This window comes from Cygnus olor, chromosome 1 (genome assembly GCF_009769625.2).
Source record: "Cygnus olor isolate bCygOlo1 chromosome 1, bCygOlo1.pri.v2, whole genome shotgun sequence".
NCBI lineage: Eukaryota > Metazoa > Chordata > Aves > Anseriformes > Anatidae > Cygnus > Cygnus olor.
Genome location: NC_049169.1, coordinates 97,796,408 through 97,821,078, shown reverse-complemented (window position 1 = coordinate 97,821,078; position 24,671 = coordinate 97,796,408). Strand labels below are relative to the sequence as shown.

The 24,671-nt window shown below is 42.2% G+C and overlaps 2 protein-coding genes across 6 annotated transcripts in view; one reads left to right on the top strand and one right to left on the bottom strand.

Moving 5' to 3' along the window:
- Positions 1-929: 929 nt before the first annotated feature.
- CHD1L (chromodomain helicase DNA binding protein 1 like) lies at positions 930-24,196 on the bottom strand. Of its 4 annotated transcripts, XM_040571397.1 has the most exons (23): positions 23,744-23,883; positions 22,893-23,005; positions 21,994-22,100; positions 20,621-20,735; positions 19,118-19,149; positions 16,942-17,023; positions 15,281-15,443; positions 14,797-14,952; positions 13,587-13,679; positions 13,010-13,106; positions 11,486-11,559; positions 10,308-10,418; positions 8,732-8,846; positions 8,140-8,293; positions 6,882-7,047; positions 5,452-5,597; positions 4,926-5,089; positions 4,397-4,605; positions 3,704-3,802; positions 2,883-2,953; positions 2,511-2,625; positions 2,156-2,264; positions 930-1,484 (listed from the first exon to the last, which is right to left on the bottom strand). In XM_040571397.1, exons 1-23 carry the CDS (start codon positions 23,838-23,840, stop codon positions 1,406-1,408), a joined length of 2,667 nt encoding a protein of 888 aa, XP_040427331.1. In that variant the 5' UTR covers positions 23,841-23,883; the 3' UTR covers positions 930-1,405. The 4 variants fall into 4 exon arrangements, with proteins under 4 accessions (XP_040427331.1, XP_040427333.1, XP_040427337.1 ...); XM_040571399.1 differs by lacking the exons at positions 21,994-22,100; positions 23,744-23,883 and adding an exon at positions 24,172-24,196; XM_040571403.1 differs by lacking the exon at positions 21,994-22,100 and having other exon boundaries at positions 23,744-23,869.
- The window catches only part of LOC121076812 (fatty acid amide hydrolase-like), an 18,973-nt gene continuing 17,195 nt past the window's right edge, over positions 22,894-24,671 (top strand). The window contains exons 1-2 of one of the 2 annotated variants that reach the window (XM_040571423.1): positions 22,894-23,004; positions 24,171-24,248. In XM_040571423.1, the coding sequence (XP_040427357.1) occupies positions 23,002-23,004; positions 24,171-24,248 (81 nt within the window). In that variant the 5' untranslated portion in view covers positions 22,894-23,001. Of the gene's footprint in view, positions 23,005-23,893; positions 24,106-24,170; positions 24,249-24,671 lie in introns of those variants that run through there. The other variant, XM_040571415.1, reaches the window with a different exon arrangement.

The following is a 24,671-nucleotide window of genomic DNA, read 5'->3' as shown; positions in this document are numbered from 1 at the left end:
GAGTGCCAGTTCACCTAAGGAGGAAAACAAGGTAATGTACAGCTACTCATCACCTTTCACCCCAGAAAGTCTTCACAGTCAGACTCCGATCCTGCAAGCCCTTTGCCAAATCCACAGGGGTTACTCCTCTGAGAAGCTGAAAGGTCCTACACACAGAGGGGCAACGCAGCACTAGCTTACAAAAGCTTCAGCAGGGTTAAAGGAGATAATGAATCAGTTGGGGTTTTCTAGTAGAGCTAAGAGGGAATGAGAGATTATCCAATTCAGAAAGGCTTCTAGTGTGGAGCATGCCAGTCAGCATGATGATCTGTATCAAAAATCAGGCGTGATAATATTAAAGTAACGAGACAGTGGTACAGAGGCAGTGAAAATTCAGCAAATGAAAAGCGCGTTGGCAATTGGCTATTTAAAGACATACTTTCCAACACTTGTGGGGTTATTTCCTTTTGGAAGCTCAACTTACTGATGAATCAAGTTTGGCACCTCCCTGTCTCTCTTTCCTTCTGGTCAAAACACTAGGAGAGCTACTCTTGCCTGGTTGTACCCTATATGCTAAAGCCAATAGTACCAACAACACAAAACCCAGGAAAGTTCTGTTGCAATAGAATAAAGCCAACGTCAAAAACTTTGCATTAAGATTTCTTTAAATTGAATCAAAGGGTCATGGAACCTTTCAAACAACTTTTTGGGCTGCGTTAAGGAACTGGTTTTGCCCAACAGCTGCAACAGTCAAAGAACTGCATAATGAAAAAGTAGTTGTGAGAGGAAGAAGGGTGTCATTTATAAAACCCTTCTCAAGTTTTGGCAGCCTTGCATGCCTTTGACAAGAATTCTGGTCAAGATTCTGCTAGACTGTAAGCACATCATTATATGGCTAAATTTTTATGTTTGAACAAATGCAAATTAATTGGGCTTCTGGGGAACTGGAACGGTATAAACAGTTTATACTATGCAGGTGTCATGTGGTGTTGTTAATACAGACAACTTCTTTACATTGAGACATTTATGTGTGCATGTACACTGTTCCAGGAAATCATTAAAAGCTGACTGAACAAAGGTATAGTATGAAATCTGAAAGGGAGAAAAGAAGTGATTAAGGGATATTATTCCAAGTCATAGCAAGAACTTTAATGTAAGGGATAACGACTGACCACTGATGAAAATTTAATTTTCCATCTCCAAAACAGATTTAGGATTGAGCCAACATCCTCATCCAAACACTCTCTGAAGTAGTCTGATTCCACTCCAGAGCCACTGACAGTATATAAGTGTTCTGACCAGTAAAGTAAGAGAGATACAGAGACAAGTAACAACTGCATAAGCCATGTTTCTGAAGTGGATGCATACATGATGTTAAAAAGATCCTCGTTTTTTGTGCACGTTTCTCAATAAAATTATTGCCTCGTCATGGCTTTGAGACTGTTGTTGAAGATGAAGATGGTTGTGAAGCAGAGGAAAACCCTTTATTCCTAGGGAAGTAGTATCTAATAAAAAGCGTCAAGGAAATTCTGTGGAATGCCAGACATGTCCACCAAGAGATTCATCAAGCGAAAAGGCAGAATGCCCTGTATACCATTGTTTTTCTGTCAGATTGTCGATTTCACAGTATTGCTCACAGTGGCACTATAGAAATGCATGTCTTCCCAGAGAAGTGACAAAACAGAACCTCCTTGTAACTGTCTGATTCCTTTGCTGGAAGGTGAAAGGAGTGAGCTATTTTGTTACGAGAGCTTGTCCCAACACACACCAGCTCCCATGTTTCACCAAGGAAGCAAGTGATAACTTGCTTGGAACATGTAATGTTTTTTTTTTCCCCCACATCCTTAGTTTTTCTACTTTGAGTCACTTCTGTTATTCTGAAGTTTCAGTCATCTCTTCCACGGATGTGGCATATAGAGTTACGTTGATGGTTGCCAACAGAATATGAGCATCTGTTTCCAGAAAGTTCTGTCAGACATACTGAATCACACTAATCAATCACTATCACCTAAGACAGTAAGTCCTTACTGTGTAATGAGTACCTGAATGACAACAAAGTCAGATAAAACAAGTTTTTATCTGGACTGTGGCACGTATTCCTTGCCCCCCCAAGATATTTAGGGGGTCATTCCAATATTAGATTTTGAACCAAATAAAGCACACTCCAAAAGGATACATGAGAGTGGGGATACCCCGTGCTGCCAAATATTTCCGGATAAGGCGCTCGGTACCATACCAGTTGAAACCTCTTGTCGCATACCCAATACGTGGAAGATGTACTGTTGCTGAGGAGTGAAGAGAGGGCACACTCTTTAGGACAAGATACACTCACAGAAAGCAGTCTAGGTAAAGAGTTCAAGCTGCCCAACAAGAATAGAAGGCATATTTTGGAATACATCGAATACACGGAGATCTCACTTTTACTTCACTTCAGGAAAAAGTAACACAGGAGAGGTGGAAATTGGTCATCTTCTCTAGGTGCAATCACACATGTAAATGAGGATTCACTACTCTACCACACAAACACTTACCATTCCTTTTCTTAGCTGCAAAATAAATCTTCTTCAGGCCCTTTTCCAGAGCAGACAGCTTAATGCCAGACAAGTTGTTGGATCGATCTCGGTGCTGAGCTACAATCAAGGCCAACTAAGGAGAAAACACACAAAAACTGAAATGGAGTCTATATGCAGTTGTACAAGATAAAGTGACAGCTGCTGGAAAGCTGAATTATTAATTATTAGCTTTCATAAACTAAAAAAATTCTCATCTTCTCTAATGTTTAACTGCCACTAAGCCACGTTCAGTATTCAGTACCACTATTATTGAGAAAAAGACACAAGTTCATTACACACAGCTTCAAAAACACAGGCAGAGCAACACAAAAAGGAGCTTCTCATTCTCACCAAGTCTTGTCCTTTTTTCCTGGATTTTTTATCATCAATGGGGAATAACAAGGTTCCTCCTAACTGCAGGTCTGTCCAGAAAACAAGAACAGAACAACAAGAAAAAAAATCAGCCCTGAAAAGTCAATGGTAAGTGAACGCAGAAGACATTTCACTGTCATGTCCTGTATTACTCTTCTTTCCTTTATCTCCTCATGATGGTTTCAGCAGTCAGTCAGTCACTTTAAGTGCCCACAGAAGCAAGACAGATATTACCTGCCCTGACACACACAGACACACTCCCCACTCAAAGATCACAAATGGAAAGACAAACACTGGAACAAGAATAAAGCATCTACCAGGAAATTATAAAAAACAACAGATCCCCCTACAGCAAGATGTGCATTCTTCACCAGCTGCAGGTAGCTCAAAACTGCTAATACATGCTCAGGAGAAGATTAATGTTCAGAGGGAACAAAAGGCCCCACTGGATACTGACTGAGATGGCTTTCATCCTACTTAAAAGCATTTTGACAGAAGACATAGGGCCCTGCCTCATATTGTGAAAAACATCCTCTGGATAATGAACAAGTTGTTTAGTGATTCTGGTTTTCTGATAATTTGCCGAATGGATCAGAATGACCAACTCCTATGCAGAGTTCTCATGCTCCCAAGACAAGTCAAAACACCCTCTGTGTTACTACTTTCAGAGATAGGGATGTAAATTTCTAGAAAAAGAGGAAAAAATATGACTCAAGGTATTCAGTCTCCTCACTCTTGCAACATCAGTGGGATTTAAACTCATAAGTATCTTGGCCTAAGGTAATGTTTTAATCTCTTACCTTTCATCTTTCCTGCCATCTCATATACTTTTCTTGGCTGATCAGAACGAGTCTCCAGAGCTGTAAACAAACCACCTCTTCCCCAGCGGCCGGAGTCATCTAGGATGCAATGACAGGTTAGGCTCCTTTTAGAAACTGAAGCTAAGACCACCCTTGCAGGAAAGGGACCTACTCTGGCCAAATGCAATGAATGACCATCAAAAACAGGTATGGGAACCACACGTGAACTGAAGTCACACGTGAATAGAGCACAAAGGACCATCCTAGAGAATAAACCTTAAGCATTGAGGAAAAACAAACTTATCACAGTTCCCTGAAAAACTCTGCAGGAGTAATTCCTTCTTACTGCCCGCTACAGATGCTTAACCAAGCAATGATCATGGTAGCGGGCATACAGTCAGTACCCTCATAACAGATGCATGCTCTCCCTGGATACGTCCCCAGACTGGTGCCTTGGGCTTCCCACAAATAGATGTTTGTCATTTGTGGGCTTTTATTTTCACTTGGCATTTCCACTTTAAACATGAGTTTTTGTGCTAATTTTAACAGAAGCCAAAGCAGCTTATCTTGTTCTGCTATAGCCCTGGTCAGAGAGCAGCTCCGATACTGATTCAGGAGGAACTCTAACCTGATTTTTTCCTCAGCGTTAGTATTAACAGAGGTCCTGTGCATTTCTATTGTCATAAGCCCCACCTAGGCAGTGGACAATGATGGCATCCTCCTCTTCTGCTTTGGGGTGGGTGACATCTCCCATGACATACTTGATACAGTTTAGGTCCACATCTTTGTAATCTAAATCTACATTCAGCGCAGACTCTCCTTCTTCAGACTCTTCTTCAGAATCACTTTCCTCCGAAGGGAGACAGGAAGACGTGTAATGATTTGACTCCCACCAGGCCATCCTATAACAAAACAAGAGAAGACGATGTTCAGTGAAAAACAATCAAAGGCAGGTGGCCAACACCTTGTTTTAAAAGATTGCAGCAAAACACAGGAGACACCAACTAGTATTCCCTTTGCTGCCCTCCTCTATTTTAGACAGGAACCAAGATTACCCTCTCATGAGGGTGGTCTGCGTCCATTTTGTCATCATCTCCTTCCCTTATTCTCAGCCCCACCTGCCAGAGTGGATGCAGAGCGTGATTTTGTTTTGGTCAATCAGATACACTTTTCCAGAGCATAGACACCAGTTTAAAAGTAGCTGATGCACTGCAAGCCATACTTTTTCATGTGTTCTGCCTCTGCTTTTGCCTTCCTCCTTTCCTCCATAAGCCTTGCTCTCTTTGCTGCTGCTTCTTGGCGCTTCTTCCTCCTAGCCTCCAGCTCCTCCGTGCTCAACAAGTGTTTCCTTCTGGTCGACTGTTCCCGGAGGCCTGAGAGAAGGGCCTGGAGAAAGGAAGTATCACAGAAACAAAATGCTCATCTCAAACTCATGTCTGGTACCCACCTTAGGCTACACACTCCTTTCCCACTTGTCCACCTGCCCACAGGTCTTAACCATCAAATCCCAGCAGTCACATAAATATATGGTTTTGTGACCTAAATTTATATTAGTGCCCTGCACCTTATATTTTGTATGTGTCTTCCTAATCGATGAATCGCCCAACCTTCCGATTCAAGAACTTTACTACACTGGAATCCAAATCTTTTAACATGTTTTCTGCAAGCTGTAGATAAGGAGTTGAAACCGCCAGCCTCATTTTCCAGAATCAGGAGCATCATATGCCTCATCATGTCTTTTGCCTTACGTTTGTTTTGTTCCGGAGAGCTCTCCCCTCCATAGTGGTCTCTTCGGTCAAGGCTTTCTGAAGATCCAAAAGCTGATCGAATGCTTTTTTGTCTTCTCTGCTGGGTTCTTTTGAATAATCTTTGCCTTCATATACGTACATGTGATCTTTAAAAATAATGAAAAAATGTAAAAAGGAGCTGAAAGCCACTAACATCTGAATACATACAGTGAGATCAAAAGAAAACAGGCTTCTCTGTGACACTATTCTACCCTCAGCAGAAAAAGACATTTACTGTCATCATTACTTTTTTTGTATAGCCAGTGTCAGCATCATGTTGAATCAAGACTCGCTTCCTCAGACAAAAGCTTTCCAGTTAACTCATTTTTTCCTATTTCAGCCAATTAACTGTTTAAAGTCATTGCTCCATCACTGTTCTCTTTGGTCATTCCACCTCTACCAGCAGTGAATCTGTTTAGCTTTGCAGCTCATGTAAATGGACTGCAAACTTTTTCTTTAGAGTTTGCAAACAAAATAAAAGCACAGAACTGCCAATCCAGAGTTACTTACTACTCATTGGGTGAGCTGTTTTCCCAGTAACTGTTACACAGTGTGGTACCACTGCTCTTCTTTAAGTACCAACAGAAAATACCACTCTCAGCTAACTCTTAGCAAAGAATTGCTTTTTGCTGGCAAATGCTGCAGAATGGACAATACCTATCCTGCAGGCCCTTATTTCTGCTTTGGTCACAGATCTGTGCTACCGTGTACTCAAAACAAAGTCAGTCTGTCTCATTATGACACAAGAGGGGAAGTATCCTTAGAATTTATTCTCATGTAATATGGGGTTATGGAGAGGTAATCACAATTATGTGACATTTGGATTGGAAGGTAGAGTACTAAAGACAAAATAGGTTTGTTCTAGTTGTTTAGACTCCATGGCTCTGCGTTTCTTATCTCATATTTTGGAACTCTTTAAGGTCATTTTAACTTGTGATTTTCACGGCCAGTAATCTTTTGTACAGAGACAACTATGAAACACCTGCTATATGGTCTTTCCTTAAGTTACTGTTTTGTCTCTAAAACTGTAATTCTGTCATAATGGCTCTCTGAGGGAACAACAGCAGCTGTAATTTGAATACTTTCCCTTTTCTGAGGTCTCAAAATAATTGAAGCATGTTAAGGAATTCAGCCCGCCCTGCCACCAAACTGGGTAAAGTATTGTAACCATTATCTTACAGATAGGCAAACAAGAACACAACATGAAAAAGACAAATAAAGGCTCAGAAATAAAGACCATGGATAGGCCACAAAAAAAATCCAAGTCACTTTTTTAATTACAAGTCCACTTCTTTCCTTCTTACCTCAAAAATGCAACCCCAGCCTAGGAAGTGTTCTCTACTAGCACTCAAGTGTCACTCATTACATAGGTATTTAGATTCTTAACTTACTTTCTGTATCCTCCTCTTCATTCTCTTCCTCGCGTGGCAGGACAACATCCATTATCCACTTCCCTCCTTTTGTCTCTCCAAGGATGTTTTCTAGCTCCACATCTTGAACAGTACTCCCTTCAGAGGACAGCAATTTATCCAAGCCAAATTTCAGGATTTCACTCAGCTTTAACAAAGAGAAGGGAAATTCATTATTAAAATATCCTACTTCCATGCCAATCCCAGAGTCTTGAGCTTCTTAGACATAAATACAAAAGTTGTAAGAGTGGAAAAATCTAATCCTTTGTGTTACCTGTCCAAATACTTTTGCTTTAACATGCTTAGTTCTCCCAACACCTGATGAGACAGGCCCCTATAGCATATCTCCCTCAAACATTCTCATCCAGACTCGAAAGGTCATTTTTCTCCACAGGCTAAATTACAAAACAGCATTATACTGATGGCATTCAAGCAGCTTTTCTCACAGCCAAAAGGTCCAGGCCTGTTGGCTGTTGGGAGGGGAAGAAAAAAATAAGTTTATAACCTACAAAAATTAATGGAGAGAAAAATATCAGCATGGAATTTCCTATTGGCTCAGTTCCACTTCTCCCGTGGAAACTGTAATTGCTGAGATACATGTTGATGGAGGGGTAGAGGGTGGCAGGGGGAAAGGATACACTAATTCCAAACCTTTTCTAGGTTAAGCTGCATACAGGGGAATACATTCCCCCCAATTTCACTTTGCTTGATGTTTTCAACCCAAGTTCTCAGCCCAAACCTCAGCTTTCAGGTCAGAAATATAAATCACGCCCTGACTCCTGAGATATTTTATTTGCCAGGAGGTCAACAGAAGGTCGAGCAAGTTTCAGACTAGCAACCAAAAGCTGACAAAGTGCTTATCATCAGCTCTGTTTTTGAGAGAAAAGCAACAGAGACGGATACGTTCCTAGAAACAATGAGTCAGCTTCCACTTTAAACCTGTTATAATTAAAAATATACAAGTAGTACAAGAGAGGTTCTGCCTTCCCCTCTTCTCTAAGAAAACACACACCTTTTACACAATGGATGCACCTCAAAATTCTAAGAACTGTCTTCAAATTTCAAATCATGTCTGGACCTAGAATATAAATTTGGTTTCTAGGACACATCTGCCATGTCAACACAAATCTCCCCCAAAATATAAATGTTTTAATAGGTTCATATCATACAAAAATCAAGAAACACTCTGGCATTTCCAGACGTTACTGGAGTCAAACTGAGGGTTATAGTTCTATTTTACCTGTAACTCTGCTGCTCCCTGAGGCTTGGGTACTCCCAGAGCAAACTGGCCTCCTTCTACAATGGCATTTGTCAGCCGAAGCTTGGAAGCAGCTCTTCGGTAGATTATTTCTTCAATTGTATCTCGCCCAATCAAGCGGATAATTTTTACAGGCCTTTAAAAGTTCAAGAAAATTCTTATTATTTTCTTTTTTTGAGGTGCACTAAAGCTGTTAAGCTCTTTCCTTGCATGGAACACTACTCCCTAACCCAATCTTTTGGTAGGAACAAAAAGGCAAGAGCAAAATGAACAAAGGCAGTCAGAAGAAATTTAACGCTGAAACAACTACTTCTTGACGCAAGACCAATGCTCACTGCAGCAGTGCAGGAAATCCTCCACATTCCCTCAAATATGTCAAATCTACAAAGCTCGCACCCTAGACACATGACAAGGACAAGACTGCAAGAAAAAACAAAGACATAAATATCTTCTCTGCTCTTTCTTTGACATTCAATCTATTGTACTTTAACCCTCAGTTGCTTATGGATAGGGAAAGAATTACTGAAAGACCAAGAGATTCAGCAACCAAACAAGAAGTAGCAACATTTCTCACTTGTGCTGCCCAATCCGGTGAGCTCTTGCTATTGCTTGCAAGTCATTTTGTGGGTTAAAATCACTGTCAGTAAAAATAACTGTATCTGCTGCTGTCAGGTTCATGCCAACTCCACCTATGAACAAAGAAGAAGATCACAAAATATGTCACCAGCAGAAAATAAAGGTGCAGCTGGAGAATTTAAGCTATGCAAGGTTCTGTCAGATCTGATCAACTACATCGAATTCGATCCACCTCTCAACCCCAACCCTGAGTCTCACAATGATCCAAAGAGATGGATAAACATAGTATTTCTATACTTACCTGTGATTCCAGCTTTCTGCAACAGCCCAGAAAAGAGTTGTACTGTGCATTGTAAAGGGGAAAAGAAGAAAGGAGGAGGAGAGGAGGAGGAGAAGAGGAGAAGAGAGGATGCAAGTGAACCAATGCAAAGGGGATTGGTTGTTAAGACTAATGACCACAGACATTATTCAGCTGGCAGGAAGACTAATGAAGCGAGGACTGCCTTCACTGAGGCTAAAAAAGACTGCCCAAGTCATGACTTGGCTGCAGCATAGAGGCAACTGGCAAAACTGACAGCTGAAACAGTGAAAAACACCATGCCCAGCCCAACTACACAATAACCAGAGCCTAGGTGTTTACATGACTTAAAAAGTTTCTGAGGTTAGAGTTTGGAATCTCATGGAATGAAAGGAAAAAAATACATTTTTGTTTGTTTGTTTGTTTGCTTTTTAATATCTGACAGCATACTATAGCTAAAGAGGGGAAACCTGCTGAAGTACATTCCTTCCTGCTCATGCCAAGCGATTCACAATAATCAGAATATCCCTGCAAGTGGAGAGAGTTGTGCACCTGAAAATCTCTGCCCATAACATAACAAGGATGGAAATACTGCTAGCACAGCTGTTTCCAGCTGGATACAAGATGCCCTGCCCATAGCACTGTGCAGTAAAAAGCAACTTAACCTAGACTGAGTTTGACTTTTGAGATCAAGCAGTGTTGATCCTCTCTCTGGATGAGAGTGCTTGTCTGAATAGATACAGGGAAGTCTGAAACTGTGTAGACGTAGAAGATCCAGATCTGCCGGAAGAACTGAGAAGGGAAGAAGCACAGATGGCAGTCCCATGGTGTTCTCTGCAGTCTCTGGATGGTAAGAGGCTCTCAGTTGAGCCTGTCTGACAGCTAGAGTGCACATCCACGTTCAGGAAACCCAAGAAGCAATTCCACCAGCTTACCTAAAGGAAGTCTATTCCTGCCTAAAGTCTGGTGCTTGCAGAAATAAAATGCTGGTGAGATTCCTTAAGCTTAACCTGGCACAGGGACAGGCATAGGGCTTTGAATAAAAAAGTAACTCAAATGGTTGCAACATGAAAAGTATCTTGGCATCAGCTGTTGAAAGGAAAACACAGAAACCAGATGTCCTAGGTGAGAAACCCAAGTTCAGGATGTGTCAAGTCTCCCTCAAAAATCCCCCATATGAACAGCGTCTGCAGGACTCAGAACACCCTGAATTCTTGCCAGAGAGAACAAAAGAAGAGTGCAGGAACAAGACAGGGGTTGTCTCTTCCTTCCTTACCTGCTCTGGTGCTCAGCAGGAAGACAAAGATGGGCTGCTGACCGAAGTTCTTAATGGCAAGGTGTCTCTCTTCACCCCTGACAGACCCGTCCAGCCGCTCATAGCTGTAGCCTACCCAAACAAACAAAAAAATATGTTTCTGAAATTCTGTCTATGCTCCCACTTGCTTACCTCATTCTGCATAAGCTCACTGACTTCTTACGCCAAGTCCTCCTGCCTTGATTTGAATCTTATCCGCTTCAACCCCTTTGTTCTTTTCCAGTTAAACCTTGTATAAACTGAAGTAGTAACCCTAACTTCCAGATTCAGCTAAATTACTCTTTGTCAACAGTCAATCTGAAGCAGAAATTCTTAGCATTTAATTTACTGTGTGGAAACTTAATGGGAAAATTGAAAGGCAAACTAAAAGAACATTATCACAAAGTCCCATTTCAGACTATGCTGTGCTGGCTGCTGGCCCCACAATACAGGCCAACAACCATCAGATCTTCCTTATACAAACTCCCTCCTGCCTTCAGTGTGTGCTTTCCTGTGAGCAAGCAGCACGGGATATGGCCTTAGACTTGGCTTTTTATTGCATTATTAGTTGTCCAAAACCATAAACACCAAACAAAAGGCTCTTTCATGGGAAATCCTAAGTAGGCACGGAGCCATGTGGATTGAAACAAAAGAAAACGTCCCAAGAACACTTTGGTAACCTTGCCAAAGCAGGCGTGTTGGGGCCCCACTGCCAACAACTGTTTTAATCAAAAACTTATTTCCTGGTATGAATGTGGCACAATTTGTGTTCAGTACTGGACAAACTGAACTGAGAGTTACTGCCTTTAGTGTAAATACTTCACGATTCAGGTATATAACTGAAGATAGGTATGTAATGAAACTTTGATACCCTGCCATCTGTTAGCTCCATTTTATCAAGGAACCAAAGCTGAAGCTACTTTGAAGAACAACACTGAAGTGCAAGTTCATTACAGGCAGGTAGCACAGCAAAGAGGGAAACTCAACTCTTTCCAACTCAAAAACAACTGTGCGAATACAACTTAGGATATCTACTAAGAAGCAATAAATACCCATCACAGTCCCTTCTCCACCCCAGGCAGATCAGCCCAAACAGAGGAACAGTATATGGCAGAGATCATTCAGATAAGCCCTCTGCTGCCGAAGTGCACAGACCATACCTCTATAATCCATGTAGTCTTGCAGAATGTCAAGCAGTTGAGTCATCTGAGAAAACAGCAAGACACGATGGCCACTGGAAGAAAAATGTGGGACATCACGGGCCTCAACACACTGTGACAGCATTTCACAGAGCAGCAGAGCAGTTAAAATAGCTTAATCAGCCACTGTTCCACAGCAAGGGCTCGCCACAACTGCACACCAAGGCTCACAGAGTCACTGCCAATTCCCTCACCACATTTTCAGCCCCACATCCAGACGTAACCAGTCAGCCTCACTTGCCATCATCAGTTGCCATGTGTAGAGTGTGGAGTCACAGACTGGTAACAAGGCCCTGGCACAGCACTGCTGCTGGCTGAATACACCCTGGTGAGGGCCCAAAGAACCCTGTCTAAAAGGATCCTCAGCTTCAACATGAGCTCTTCCTCACGACATGACCCGCCACAACAGACTGTTCTCAAATGACATACCACAAACTATCTTACACGCTGGGAAAATATAGTATCAGCATCTCTGTGACAGCACAGCAAACGACCCTCAAAGATTATACACAACTGCAGACAGCATTTAAGTGGGAAATCAATTTTCTTCTCTTCCAGCTCCGAGCCTCAGACAGTGTTAAGAGTGCTCTGTTTAAATCAGGCTTCAGTCAAAGAGAACACAGACATTATCAAGTCCAGAAGTCACACAGGGCTGTCTGTGTGGCCAAAGGAGAGAGACATCCACTCACAGCACACTGTACAGCAGGAGGATGAAGTCCTCCACTACCACATCAGAACTTCCTAAGGTCTGTTGAAGCTCTGTGCTTTGGGAAGTAGTCAGAGGGGAACTGCAACCCAAATATGAGAGCAGGTAGAATTTGTGTATCATGCAGGAGGCACCAATTCACAGACTGCACAAGAACACAAACTGTGGTTTGATTTGGTTTGATTTGTCTCCCATCTGAGAGCTGGAGGGAAATACCCAATGTCTTTGGGTTCCAGGTTCTGAAGTCACCAGAGCTAAAGATCAGAAGTTCTGAATACTGTTCTCAAAGCTGAAATTTCAGCTTATTCTTGGATTTTAGTCCAGACAAATTTTCTTTTCATGCTCACTATGCATTCTGCCTCCTGGGCTAATAGAGGCATGGTAGTGCAAAGAAACTGAACTGACGATGCATTGGAAGCTACTCTCAGGAAACTCAATCAAACCAGATATGCTGAAAACCACGTCAGATGTATATTCTCTCAGGTTCCCAGGATAAATTTGGCATTAGATGAGAACATGAGAGAGAGACAGTGAAATGTTTTGAGAAATGTTTAAAGGGTAGATACAAAAATCTTTGAGATTCCTCTACAGTCTGTAATGCAGCTCCTTGTAAAGAAATGACTTCCTTGTGGTACTCAGCAGCATGCATTAAATAGGGCAGTGCTTGTGATGTGGTGAATAGTCTGCACAATATATGGTTACCTAAAGCAGTTCTTCTTCATTTACCTTTTCTCCCTATGTCAATCCCACCTTATCTTTCTCACCCCAGCATGACATACCCAGCATACAAGAAGGAAAGGAGTTTATCCAACAAACACAGCTTGCCACTGGCTTCAACAATATGGTCTCCAATCGCAAAGGGCTCTGGCTCAACACCTGGAACAGAACGGAGTTTCAGAGGTAGACCTAATACCCTATGAGTATCAACTCAGTGGTCAAGCTCTAAGTGTCTGCACTGCCAACTACTGCCAAGCAGACCCCCAGGATGTTTGTTTGACAAGTGAATGGTCTTTGTCTATAAAGAACGCCCCTGTTACTTTAGGAAGTACTTGATAAAATTAAATATGATTTCATTGTTTAGGTGAGAGAGGACACAAGAAATCAAGCGGAGAACTAAAGTAAAAAACCGAGGCTTCACAGGCCCCTACTTTATTCCTCATCACTGATGAGCTGTCTTATGTTGGAACTGGTCACAAACTCACAGCTGGTTCTGACCCAAGTACAACGTTGTTTACTACTTCCTTCTTCTAAGCATTACATTGCCAAGGAATTATAGAAAATCAATGTGTACGCACACAGAAAAAAAAAAGAGAGAGAAGAATTTCTATTTCAAAAGAGAGAAGAGCGTTTTCTTACCATTGAAAAGATATGGGTGGGCGACACACTTCCGAAGTTGACTTAGGACATTCTGAAGTGTTACTTTCTTTCCTGTTTCACTTTCAAATGCATCTGGAACAAAGAGCACAGAAAAAAGAATAGAGCAGGAAAGCTCACCTTCACCATTGTGTGACTGAGAACACCTGAACACTGCTCTGCAGTGCTTCAGAACTGAAGTAACACTGTGCATAACTTTTGCATTTGGATGTCCATCTCAAGATTAACATACTTGCGTTCATGAGCCAAATGAAATTTTCCTCACATTTTTTTTTTTGAGCAAGCCTTTAGAAATAAGACCCTGATAAAAACTACTCCACCTTGTCAAAATCCCTGGAACTTTCTGGACTCCCTGGAAAGTGTCAGTGATGTTGTTCTAAGCATACATTACAGATATAGAAATCATCAGAAATAGTGAAAGTAATTTGGTGCAGTTCATCTGAATTTTCCAAGAACAACAAAAAAGTAATACAGCACAGTAAAGACTTCCAGGAAGTTAATAAGGAATGTATTTTTTGAGGGGAAAACAAAGAGATATGCACATAGGCTGACTTTAGAAGAAGACGACTCAGCTTGCATAGTGATGTTTATGCAAAGCATGGTGGCTCCTTGAAGCACCAGGCATTAGCCCTAGAAGAACAAAGGCTCTCCATCCTACCAGTTATATTTTCCATACAGCACAAAGGCACTGGCAAACCATATGATGTAGTATGCATTGATGAAAGAGGAGGATTTCAGAGAGAAGCAAATACTTTAGCTCTCATACCTCAGATTACTTTGTTACAGCTAGTTTGTATACCAAGTACCAAGGAGGAGCTGTTATGGTAAGGGTCTGTAGCTGCAGCATCTATATCATCCTGTGGCTTCCTAAGACACTCAAATCTACATCCAGTAGTTTTCAATATGCCATACAGCATCTGTGTTACTACTGGAAAATTTGTAGATATCCACAGATCTAAAATGTCCTACATAACCTTTTTGTTTGAACACAAAAAACAAGGGACAGGAACAGGATTACCTGGAGATAAGATTTTTAGTTACAGGCTGACCCAAAGCAGAATCCTGAAGCTGACCCTCCCTAGTCTTGCCAAAAACCATCTCTAGATCCATGTGTCTCTTATTTCATGGTTTTAACTCGTGATGAATCAAACAGCCCCCAAATCAACTGACAGGGTACAAAACCCTCACTTACCTAGATCTTTCATCAAAATAGCTTTGTAGTACTTCCTCTGCAGAGCTGACATGCCATGGTATAGAACCACTTCGACCTTTTTCGGAAGCTCTGCAGCCACCTCAGACTTGACTCTTCGAAGCAAAAATGGCTGCAGAAGATTGTGCAATTCTTTGGCTATTCAGAATCAGGGAAAAAAGAGATTACTGAATTAAGCATAAGTAATTTATGCAGCACCTTCAGCAATTATACTTCCAAAATAAATGTACAAAGGAACCTTACGTGTATTAATGAAATGGTTCAAGCCCAATTTCACAGACGAAGCAAAAGACAGCTGCACACCTGAAGTACTTAAGAGCTACATTAAGATAAGTAATCATTACTTTTAGTGCCTTCATTTTAAAACTAGCATTAAAAAATGCAAATAAAGGGGACACAACATGCCTGCCTCCCAGTCAAGATAATGGCTGGTTCTGATTCAAGTACAGCATTGCTTATTAATTACCTGTCTCACTCTCCTTTTCAATTGCCTGGTAATACTCCACAAATGCTTTCACTTGTTCCCTAGGAAAAATGTCAGGTTCAATAAGGCTGAGTAAGGAGTACAGTTCTTGGAGGCTGTTCTGGATTGGTGTGCCTGTGAGTAGCACGCTGAAGCCTACTGAGAACTGAAAGAACGAACAGCAAAACAAAATGATTAGGAGAGGGTATCTGAAAATGAAAAGTTACTTAATGTACAACTCCACCCACACCACTTTTATGCTTAACCTCAAGATGAGAGGTGGCACATAAATGCCTGTAGAATGCTGCAAACTTCTGCCAAACCCATCCAACATATGGTATGGTGTGAGAGTCAAACAGCTCCACCAAACTGAGTAGGATAGCATCAATGCAAGGAAAATGGCATAGCAAAACAAGAACAAAGTGCAAAAGCGACATCATTAAAATTCCCACATCCGTGCTTCCTACAGTCAAATACTGCATACTCAGTGTTAAGTAATTAGAGATGACTAGAAAATGCTGCCAGAATAGGTCAGTGAAATGGAACTGCAAAAAATCACACCCATTTGTATTTTCTGACAAACTCTGACAATCAGTGCCATTATCTGATCCATGCTGCTTACGGTAACCTGTGTAAAGGTACTTGGGGAATACGGTTGCCTTTGAAAAAATGCAAGTCTTTTCTCAAGTTTAGTAATATTATATTTAGCTATACTATATTTATTATATTTAATATAGTTATATTATATTTATAACACTATATATTTATTATATTATATATAAATACATATATTATATATTATTATACAATAAATAATATATATATGTGTGTAATATATTATATTTAATATAGTTCAATTATATTTATTACATTTAATATTATATTAGTAATATAAATACTAATGTATTTAGTAATATATTAGGAGAGCTAAGGTGAATTACTTCTATTTCTTTTCAACTACAACCAAAACTCCTGAAATACAGCCATCTTGGAAATTATATTCAGAAGATAAGACTTTCAGGAATGCAATTTAAAAATATTTATAAAGGTATTGTATTTCATTGTTGCTGCTGCCAGTCCAGACCTAACGTCCATGCTTCACTGCCATGACAAGAATCCTTCACACAGACATTCATTTCATTCATGAGAAAGCAGGGATGCTTTCTTACCTGGGACAGCCCAAGGGAAGTTAGAGCAATTCTACTAATTTCAATAAACCATGGTGGCTCTATTAAGTGAGACAATGGAAGTCAACAGTTCATGACTCAGGGTCCTACCAACTAGACAAGGTTGGAGATAGCCTCTTTGTCACTTCATACCATCCTACGTCAGTCAGACTTCTATTGCTTCAGTAGCATAGCTGTGGTTCAGTGCTACACGTGGTTTCTTTACATTTTGTGGTCTCTCAAATTGCTCCAACTTGTCAAGCACAGACACGAACCATAAAAAGAGACAAGCTCCAAATACTGCCCATGTCCACGCAAGGCCAACACAATAGGCTCTTGTCTATCTGCCACTAAATATGTGAATCTCTTCACCAGTTCTGATGGAAAATGGTTGTGGCCCAGAGCTTAATAAAATACACAGAGGAACAAATGGAGAATATGTATCCTATTGTGAAGAGAAAAATCTTCAGATGCTAAAAGATGGATGAGTTATTTTACCTCAGAAAGTGTCTTGTAAAGCAGAGAGCTCTGATTTTTCAGTCTGTGAGCTTCATCTACAACCAAGGCAGCCCAATTAAAACTGTGAACAAACAAAGCAGCATCTTCAGTTAGGTGCAGACAAATCATTGTCAGTGCAAAAAGACTGAAATAAGTGGTGCCTCTACTTGGCTGAACTCAAGATGCTCTCACACCATGAACCACATGCAAAAATCACAAGAGGGGTGGGAGGGTGGAAGGAATTCACAGCTTTTCAAGAGCCAACACAGCTTCTTAGCTGCAGCCTGGATGAGTTTTTCTGAAATCATAACTAGAGTAAGTTCACTTGAATTTGTTGTTTCTCTCTCCACCCTCCATTTCTGTGGGAAAAATGACATACGCTACAAGTGCACCAAACATTCAAGATTTATCATGTGGAAAAAACCATAAAACTAGGCCTCTGCACCTGTGCAAAAGAAAGCAGCAATGCTGATGGGCTAGTGATGGCAGAAGCATTACAAACCTTTTGCAAATCACCCAAGCCAGGCACTTCAGTTTAATCTGGGCTTGATACAGGCACATGCAGAGTCTCATTATCCAGGCTGCAGAATCACTGGCAACCTAGTAGATCCACTGGGCTTGATACAAGCTCCAGATCTTTTCAGCTCATTCCTGCTTATCACTAGAGTTACAACTTCCACATCACAGAATAACTTCCACACAGTCAGATCTGGCTGACGGGTATGCAGGGGAGGGAAAGCATGACCCTCCAGCTCTTCTTACCCACACCCCTCTCTTCCCAATGGAATACAAGGGTTGGCATCACATAGATCTATGTTCTCCCCATAGCTCTTCTTTTTCCCCTTGATTCTTCTTTTTGCTATTTAAGAGTGGATCTCCACTGCTAGGACAGTCAAATGTCCCTACAGGCTCAGCAACTGAAGTGCAGAGGGGACGCTGCAGTGTGAAACATGGCAGAAATTCAGGTGCAGAGTCTGATCCCTCCGTGCATTACATTACAGTAGGGCTTTTGCTCCACTTATTTTTATCGTTACACTGCTTGTAAGGAGCGGTGATCATGGGGTATAACTTTGACCCACCTTTACAATGCGTTCCAAGACCTACACAGGACAAGGCACAACTTATTAGCAGCTACCTTTTTCAGAAGGAGTAACAGAAGGGAAAAATTGTTGAGTGACACAGCTTTGACATTATATGCTAGCCTTGGAACCTGTAAATTGCACTGGAGCTGGTACTAGGGCTAGTTCCTTGCTCTCCCTGTCTACTGCACATTAGGGCTACGATGTATAATAAATAGAATTATATGCAGCAGCATAGGACATGACATGGAACTATAAGGACACCATGCCCATGGCTACCTTTCATATGGCCTGGCTTCATGTGTTCACCCAACACAACCTCCTGTTTCCAGCAATGGCCAAGGCAGGTGCTTTGCAGAAAAACAACAGGGTGCCCCCCGTGGGCCTGGCTACTGCTGAGATCCAAAATTGTGTTGTGGGGACTGCTGGATTTCTGCTCCTACAAAGATCCTGAGCTATTGATGGTATCTGACTGCCCCCAGCATTTGTCACAGCACTTACCACCATCACAAGGCATTTGTGCCGTTACTAAAAAAATATGAAGATTCCTCCCCATTTCATGTGTCTGTAAAATCCTGCATGACCATGACAGTACTTCCTACAGGCTGAATTTAAGCTGTATAATGAGTCTTGCTAGAAAGCACAATGCTCCATAAGCCCTCCACAGCTCTGACTGGTGGCAAGAGGCAATAAATTTCAGGATATGGTATTAGCACAAGTACCATGGTATAATGCAGGTCAATTTAAGTATATTTTCATCTAATACCTTTATAATCTGAAGCTTTTGAAGATCGCCTCTGTTCTAAGTGCCTATCTTCTGGACTGATATTTAATATCCTGCTATAAGCTGCTATATAACATGTTATTCTGAGTTAACTGGCTTGAGAATTGTCCTTGGCAGAAGTTCAGATACATCTTAACTGACATTAAGGATCCTTCACTGAAACGTGGTACAGCCAAAGCTCTAATCATAACTAAAGAGCATCTTTGGATCTTGTGGTACAAGCGTAGGATCTTGCACACAAATAAACATACGCTTCAGAAATGTCTGACAGACTTGCAGAATTAAATTTGAAAAAAATTAAAACCAGACTCACAGTTTGAGAAATGCTGCATCTTTCAGACAAATCTGCAACGAAAGGAAATGAATCGTTACTTATGGCTTAAGTTAACACATCAGTTACAACAGATCATCTTTTATGTCTACTTGTAAACTATGGCGAAATACAGCAGAGTGGACTGAAGTCAGTTACTACCTAAGGAAAGTAACGACAGCTATTGTAACCACAAGCTGTTGTGACCCTACATTTTAATGCTTCTCTGGCAAAGCATCAGCAGTAAAATCTCAGAGAATTAATGGAAATTTACAGGCATCATAAACATTCTTCAAGTCTGTAAAGTTTGTTCATATCCTTCTCACTCTGTAAGAAACACCACACACCTTCAGCATTACAATCCTTCCAAGCAAAAACATGCTTCAGAGGATTAATCTGACCCGCTAATATCCTTAAATGCTCACGTCGTTTGCCCAACTTCAGATTCAAAGAGGAAGAGAAATTGTGTCACTTAAGAGAAATCTTTTAAAAGCACAGAATTTTATCATTAGAACAACAGAGATGAGAAAAACACTAGCTAAGAGAATATCTCCATACAGTTGATCACTTTGTCAGGCTTGGTTCAGTAAAAGCACCTCCACCTATCACATTCAGGACAAGGTTTATCACTGCACTCCTGCTTGTGCAGTGTGAAAACAGATGCAGGCTGAGAGAGATCAGCACAGGTCTCAGCTCCCAAAGGAAGAAAATGGTAAAATACTTGGAGAGGGAAAGTGAGAAGGCAAAGGGAAAAGGAGATCAGAGGGGAAAAAGAATCTGTAAGATGCTTTTTCATTTAATTTCAGATTGGTTGGTGTGTTTGTTAAGAGATTGTTAAAGTAAAATTGAAGTACTGATATGAAGTAACACCCGAGTGGGACTGATTCATCAGAGAAAAATTAAGCTTTTTACCCCACTTCATACAACTGAGCACCAGGCCATGCAGAGTCTAAAGCAGCGAACAAGGAAGCAACCCTACTGGGTCAGTCTAGAGCAGGACAGGGCCTTCACCAGAGAGTCCTGACCAGATTCAGCCCAAAGTCCTGTCAATTGCAATAGAAACCTCATCATTTTACAGTCCAAGAATGAGAGTTTTATCTGAGGAGGGCATGTTGAAGAGGATACGAACATAGGTAAGCTCTTTCAAAGTGTTCCTGTGTTGCCTGATTAATAGAATCTTAATAAATATCACACGTGTATGTTTCTATTAAATACTGAAGGTCTGTAAGGAAACAAAGAAAGGCAATGCAGCTGCCACATAGCAATAGTTAAGGGTGTTTCTGTTTTCTTTACTCAAGTTGTGATACAGCCGGGGTTAAATTAGATTATCTTAGGGACATGAAAACTGCAGCAACTTATCTAAGTGGAGGAACTGGGTTACAGAGTAGAGAATCACTGAGGAAGATCAGAGATGAGTACAGAGAACAAGAGCTGAGCTGTACAACAGAATGGAAAAGGCAAGGAAAAACCTGAGCCCTCCTTTCAAGTGACAAAGACACCATGTACCTCATATGTTGTTAAGAGCGCATGGAAGTGAGATTGCTCTTTCAGATTCTGCTGCAGCTTGGGTCGTTCCTCCTTGTTGCCTACGTATGTCACAAAGGAGAGACCTGGAGCAAACCTGTTGTCAAGAGAAAGATAGCAAAAAAAAAGTGAGACAATCATTCTTTCACGTTTAAGATCCTGGACCCCATTGTCAAACTTGGATAGCAGAGAGATAATGAGAACCTCCCGTCCAAACACCTTACCCTCCTGTGATACTTGGCTGGATCTCAGCTCTTGAATCTAACCCCTTCCTGATTAACTTGAATCTCAGCTTGGAACCTCAGCTGCTGGTTCTGGTTTGGAGAAGTCCCATATAAACTGCTTTCTCCTACGTCTCAAAGTTCAGCACAGACGATGGAAAACCAGTCTCATGGTCCATCTGCTATTCTGAACTGAAAAAACTTGTGAGAAGCAGGTGAACGAACGCAGTTTCTCCAGCTGGAACCAAATAATTGACCCACAGGCAGTTAAAACAAAAGTAAAAAATGTCTGCGGCAAATAATTCCAAGCTAGGGCCTCAAAAAATCTATCCCTCATAGAGAAATAGAAGATAAAGCCAATTCTATGGAAGATGAGTTGGGACTGTAAAATTCTTCCTCACTTAATCCCACCACTAATAGCTGCCTAGTGTTCCTCCTGGATAGCTGTTCACTGTTGATGTACACCATATTAAGCTTTTCCCCAACTATTCCAACTGCAAGTCTACCCAAATCAAGCCAGCTCACTTCAAAATTTAACCTCAATGAGTTCAGATTCTGACACAGCATTTCTCAACAACCATGCAGAAATGCATCTGTTCTAATCTTTAACTTTCAGTAACTCTTCTTAAAAGCAATGTTAAGGCTCCAGCTTAAAACATACAGACTCTTGGCATAGCAAATGTGCTGTCAGCCCAGACACTGTACCTCAGTGAAGATGGGTTACATGCACAGATGTAATATATTTTAGATGTATGTGTGAGCATGCCAAGAAACACACTATTCAGCATGGGTCTTACCTTTAATCATACAGAATCCTGGCTGTCTTCAGCAGATTTTGCCTAAGAGAGGCTGAGCATGGGGGATTGGGTTAGAAAACAAAAAACAAGCAGCTAGTGGGGGCATTTGTACCGAAAGTCATCCAACGCTTTAAGATGGATGAATTAATGTATATCACAGCACCATAGGGTCAATGCATCAAATACAAGCGGTGTTTGCATTGATTTATTGTTTTGGTAGCTTCCCTTAAAACTTTTATTCCTTTTGAAAGGAAGGAAATTCTTAGACTGAACATATTTGAAGAGTCTTTGTAACTTTTCATGCAAGAATATGAGCGGGTCAACTGCTGAAACTTACCTCTCCAGTTCTTCCTTCCAGTTGCTCAGAACAGACAGAGGACACAGTATCAGAAATCTCTCTTTGTTCGTTACTGTTTTTGTCAAGTAAAGAAGTAGAGAAATGGTCTAGAAGGCAAGGGAAATGATTTTTTTTTGCTAAAAAGAAAATGTCTGAACGTGCATAAACTGTCTCCTTCTTGAACTTTGTAGCCGATTCCTACAGGGTCTCTAGCACAAAGCAGGGCTAAGAGAATACCAAACGAGACCCAGCACCAATGCCATAAAAGCTTAGGGCCTAAAACATGACCTCGATATCTGGAACCCTTTTTCCAAAGACCTTTCTCCCACAGCCACAGAGAAGATCTACTATACATCACTTTCTAAAACTACTAGTTTGTTACTTAAGACTCATTGAACACCATCAGCAGAACCAAAGCACAAACATTCATTCTCCGACAAAACTGAATCCCATTAAAAAACTTATTAAAAAAAGCAGAAGAAAAAAAAAACAAAAATACTCTGAAAAATTTGTCTGTACTCAACTTTAATCCACACGTTGAGAAATTCAAAAATCATCTTGCTGCAGGTGCATCAAAACTACATCATTGCCTCCATACTGACTGTGTATTACCTGTTAATTCCACACACACTATGAATTATGCATTCATATGTCTGTGTAAAACGATCACTCATCTTTCTACAACCCTCCCCAAAGATTTTTTTTTTGGAATGTTACTCAGGTCCTAATAGGGGTTTTAAGTGATTCCAGAACAAAAGAAAGAGCTCTGTCTTTTGTGTAAGGACTTCAGGATGTGGCTGCTTAACTGACCGATCATTAGGTGCTTCTCTTCATCATGCAGAAACACTGAGCTAAAAAGCTGGGCAGACCTAATTTTTCAGAAGAAGGCGGCAACATACCTGACAAGTCTTCCCAAGACCCATCTCATCGCCGAGGATACAGCCATGCTGGACCTTGTAGCACTGCACCAGCCAGTTTACACCTTCTATTTGATATGGACGAAGCTTAATGCCTGGGAATAAAAGCAATTTGTTAAAGTTACATAGCCATCCAATACACTGTCACAGCTTGAAGCCACCAGAAACAGGTCCTGCACAGACCGGACCTTCTGCCAACCAACTGCCTTATAGGAAAGGCACACAAATTTTCATCAGGAGCTGTTTTACCCTGCAGAGTAGCAGAGACACTGGTGTCACAGCAAATTCATTCATTTCAACCATATTCAGGAACTTGTATGCATAAAAATGCTCTAAAGTCATTACAAAGGCCTGTACAAAGAATGCGATCTGATAATTAAGCTGCCACTCTGCATGTCTGAAGGATAGCTTCACTTTCAGCTCCAGCCACTTTTTTAAAATATGCAAGTGCATATTTAAAACACTCTTTAAGCTACTAGTTTGGAAATATTTGTAACAAACTACTATAGTATAATAACCGCATTTCAACAAGATGCTTTCCAGCTTGACAGATCCCAAGTGTAGATGGCTGCAGCTAGCACCATTGCAGAGCAAGCCTTATTACTGGGCACGGTGTATCAAAACAAACACAAAACAAGTCAAATTGGAATCTTCAAGATCTCTTTTTATACTTGGACTTAAGTACTGAGATTAATGATGCTGCACCACAGCTTTACCCCGGGGGTAATGTAAGAGTAGGATGAGTGCACAGGGGCAGGAATAACTCACAAGCCCTCAGGGAACAGAAAACCCAACCGGCAGACGAATGCCGGCACCGAGCCCCCCGCACTAACCTGTGAGACCCCACCGATAAACCTCCTCCTCCTCCACGCCAGGCCCTGCCGCCCGCTCCCCGTCAGGGCGCCGATGCGCCAGGCAGAACCTCGACATGGCGGCACCCCGCAGGCGGAGCGAGCCCCCGGGGGGCCGGCTGCGGGCGGGACGAGACCCGAGCACCGCCCCGCCGCCTTACCGGGGAGCCGGCTGCTGGAGAAGGGCCGCGATGGCGCTGCTGCCGCTGCTTTTGCTGCCCCTCACGGTGCTGCCCGCCGCCGTGTACCTGTGCTGCGTGCGGCGGCACACGGGCATCGCCGCCGCCGTGGTGCAGCGCCGGGAGCCGGGCCGGCCGGCAGCCCGCAGCCCTCCGCGGGACACCGTGAGCAGCGGGGGTGTGGGGAGAGCCGGGGCGGGTGGGCGGCGGGGAGCAGGTCCCGGAGCTCACCTCTCGCCTCCTCTCCGCAGTGGGCCCCCCGGCTGTGCGGCTTCTGGCTGCGCCTCTTCAGCCATGCGGTCAACACGGTGAGTCGGGGCGCGGGCACGGCCGGCGGGGCACAAAATGTCCGCCGCCGCCGGGGGAGCCGTCAGGAGGCGGCGGCTGCCCCCAGAGCCGGGGGTCTGTCACCGGGTGGGGTAGCGGGGCTGTAACAGCACGGGGAAGCCCGAGGAGGCCTTGGTGTAAGGACAGAGACATGCTTTGGAAGGGATTCCTTATAGGAACGTTTTCTCTGCGTGTTTTGGGGTGCCGTGTGTCCCCTAGTTGTGGTGGGATGCTGCGGGTGCGGAGCTGTTCTCTGAAGTGAAGGCTCTTCGCTGCCTTCACGCCCTCCGTTCAGGTGCCCAAAACAGAGAGCAGCCACAGCATAGATTTCCCTCAGACATAAAGGAATTCAGGTCCTTCAGCCCCTCTGAGCGTGGCTTTCATGAGGAGGCTGCGGACAGCTG

What these genes read in the sequence shown, in the direction of transcription:
- CHD1L (XM_040571397.1), bottom strand. Translation starts at nt 23,840, where the DNA reads ATGTCGAGGTTCTGCCTGGCGCATCGGCGCCCTGACGGGGAGCGGGCG. An exon ending in GTCTTGGGAAGACTTGTCAG is followed by an intron (nt 22,101 to 22,892) that starts GTATGTTGCCGC and finishes CTTGCCTTCTAG; the next exon opens with ACCATTTCTCTACTTCTTTA. An exon ending in CCTGCTGAGCACCAGAGCAG is followed by an intron (nt 8,847 to 10,307) that starts GTAAGGAAGGAA and finishes CTTTGTTCATAG; the next exon opens with GTGGAGTTGGCATGAACCTG.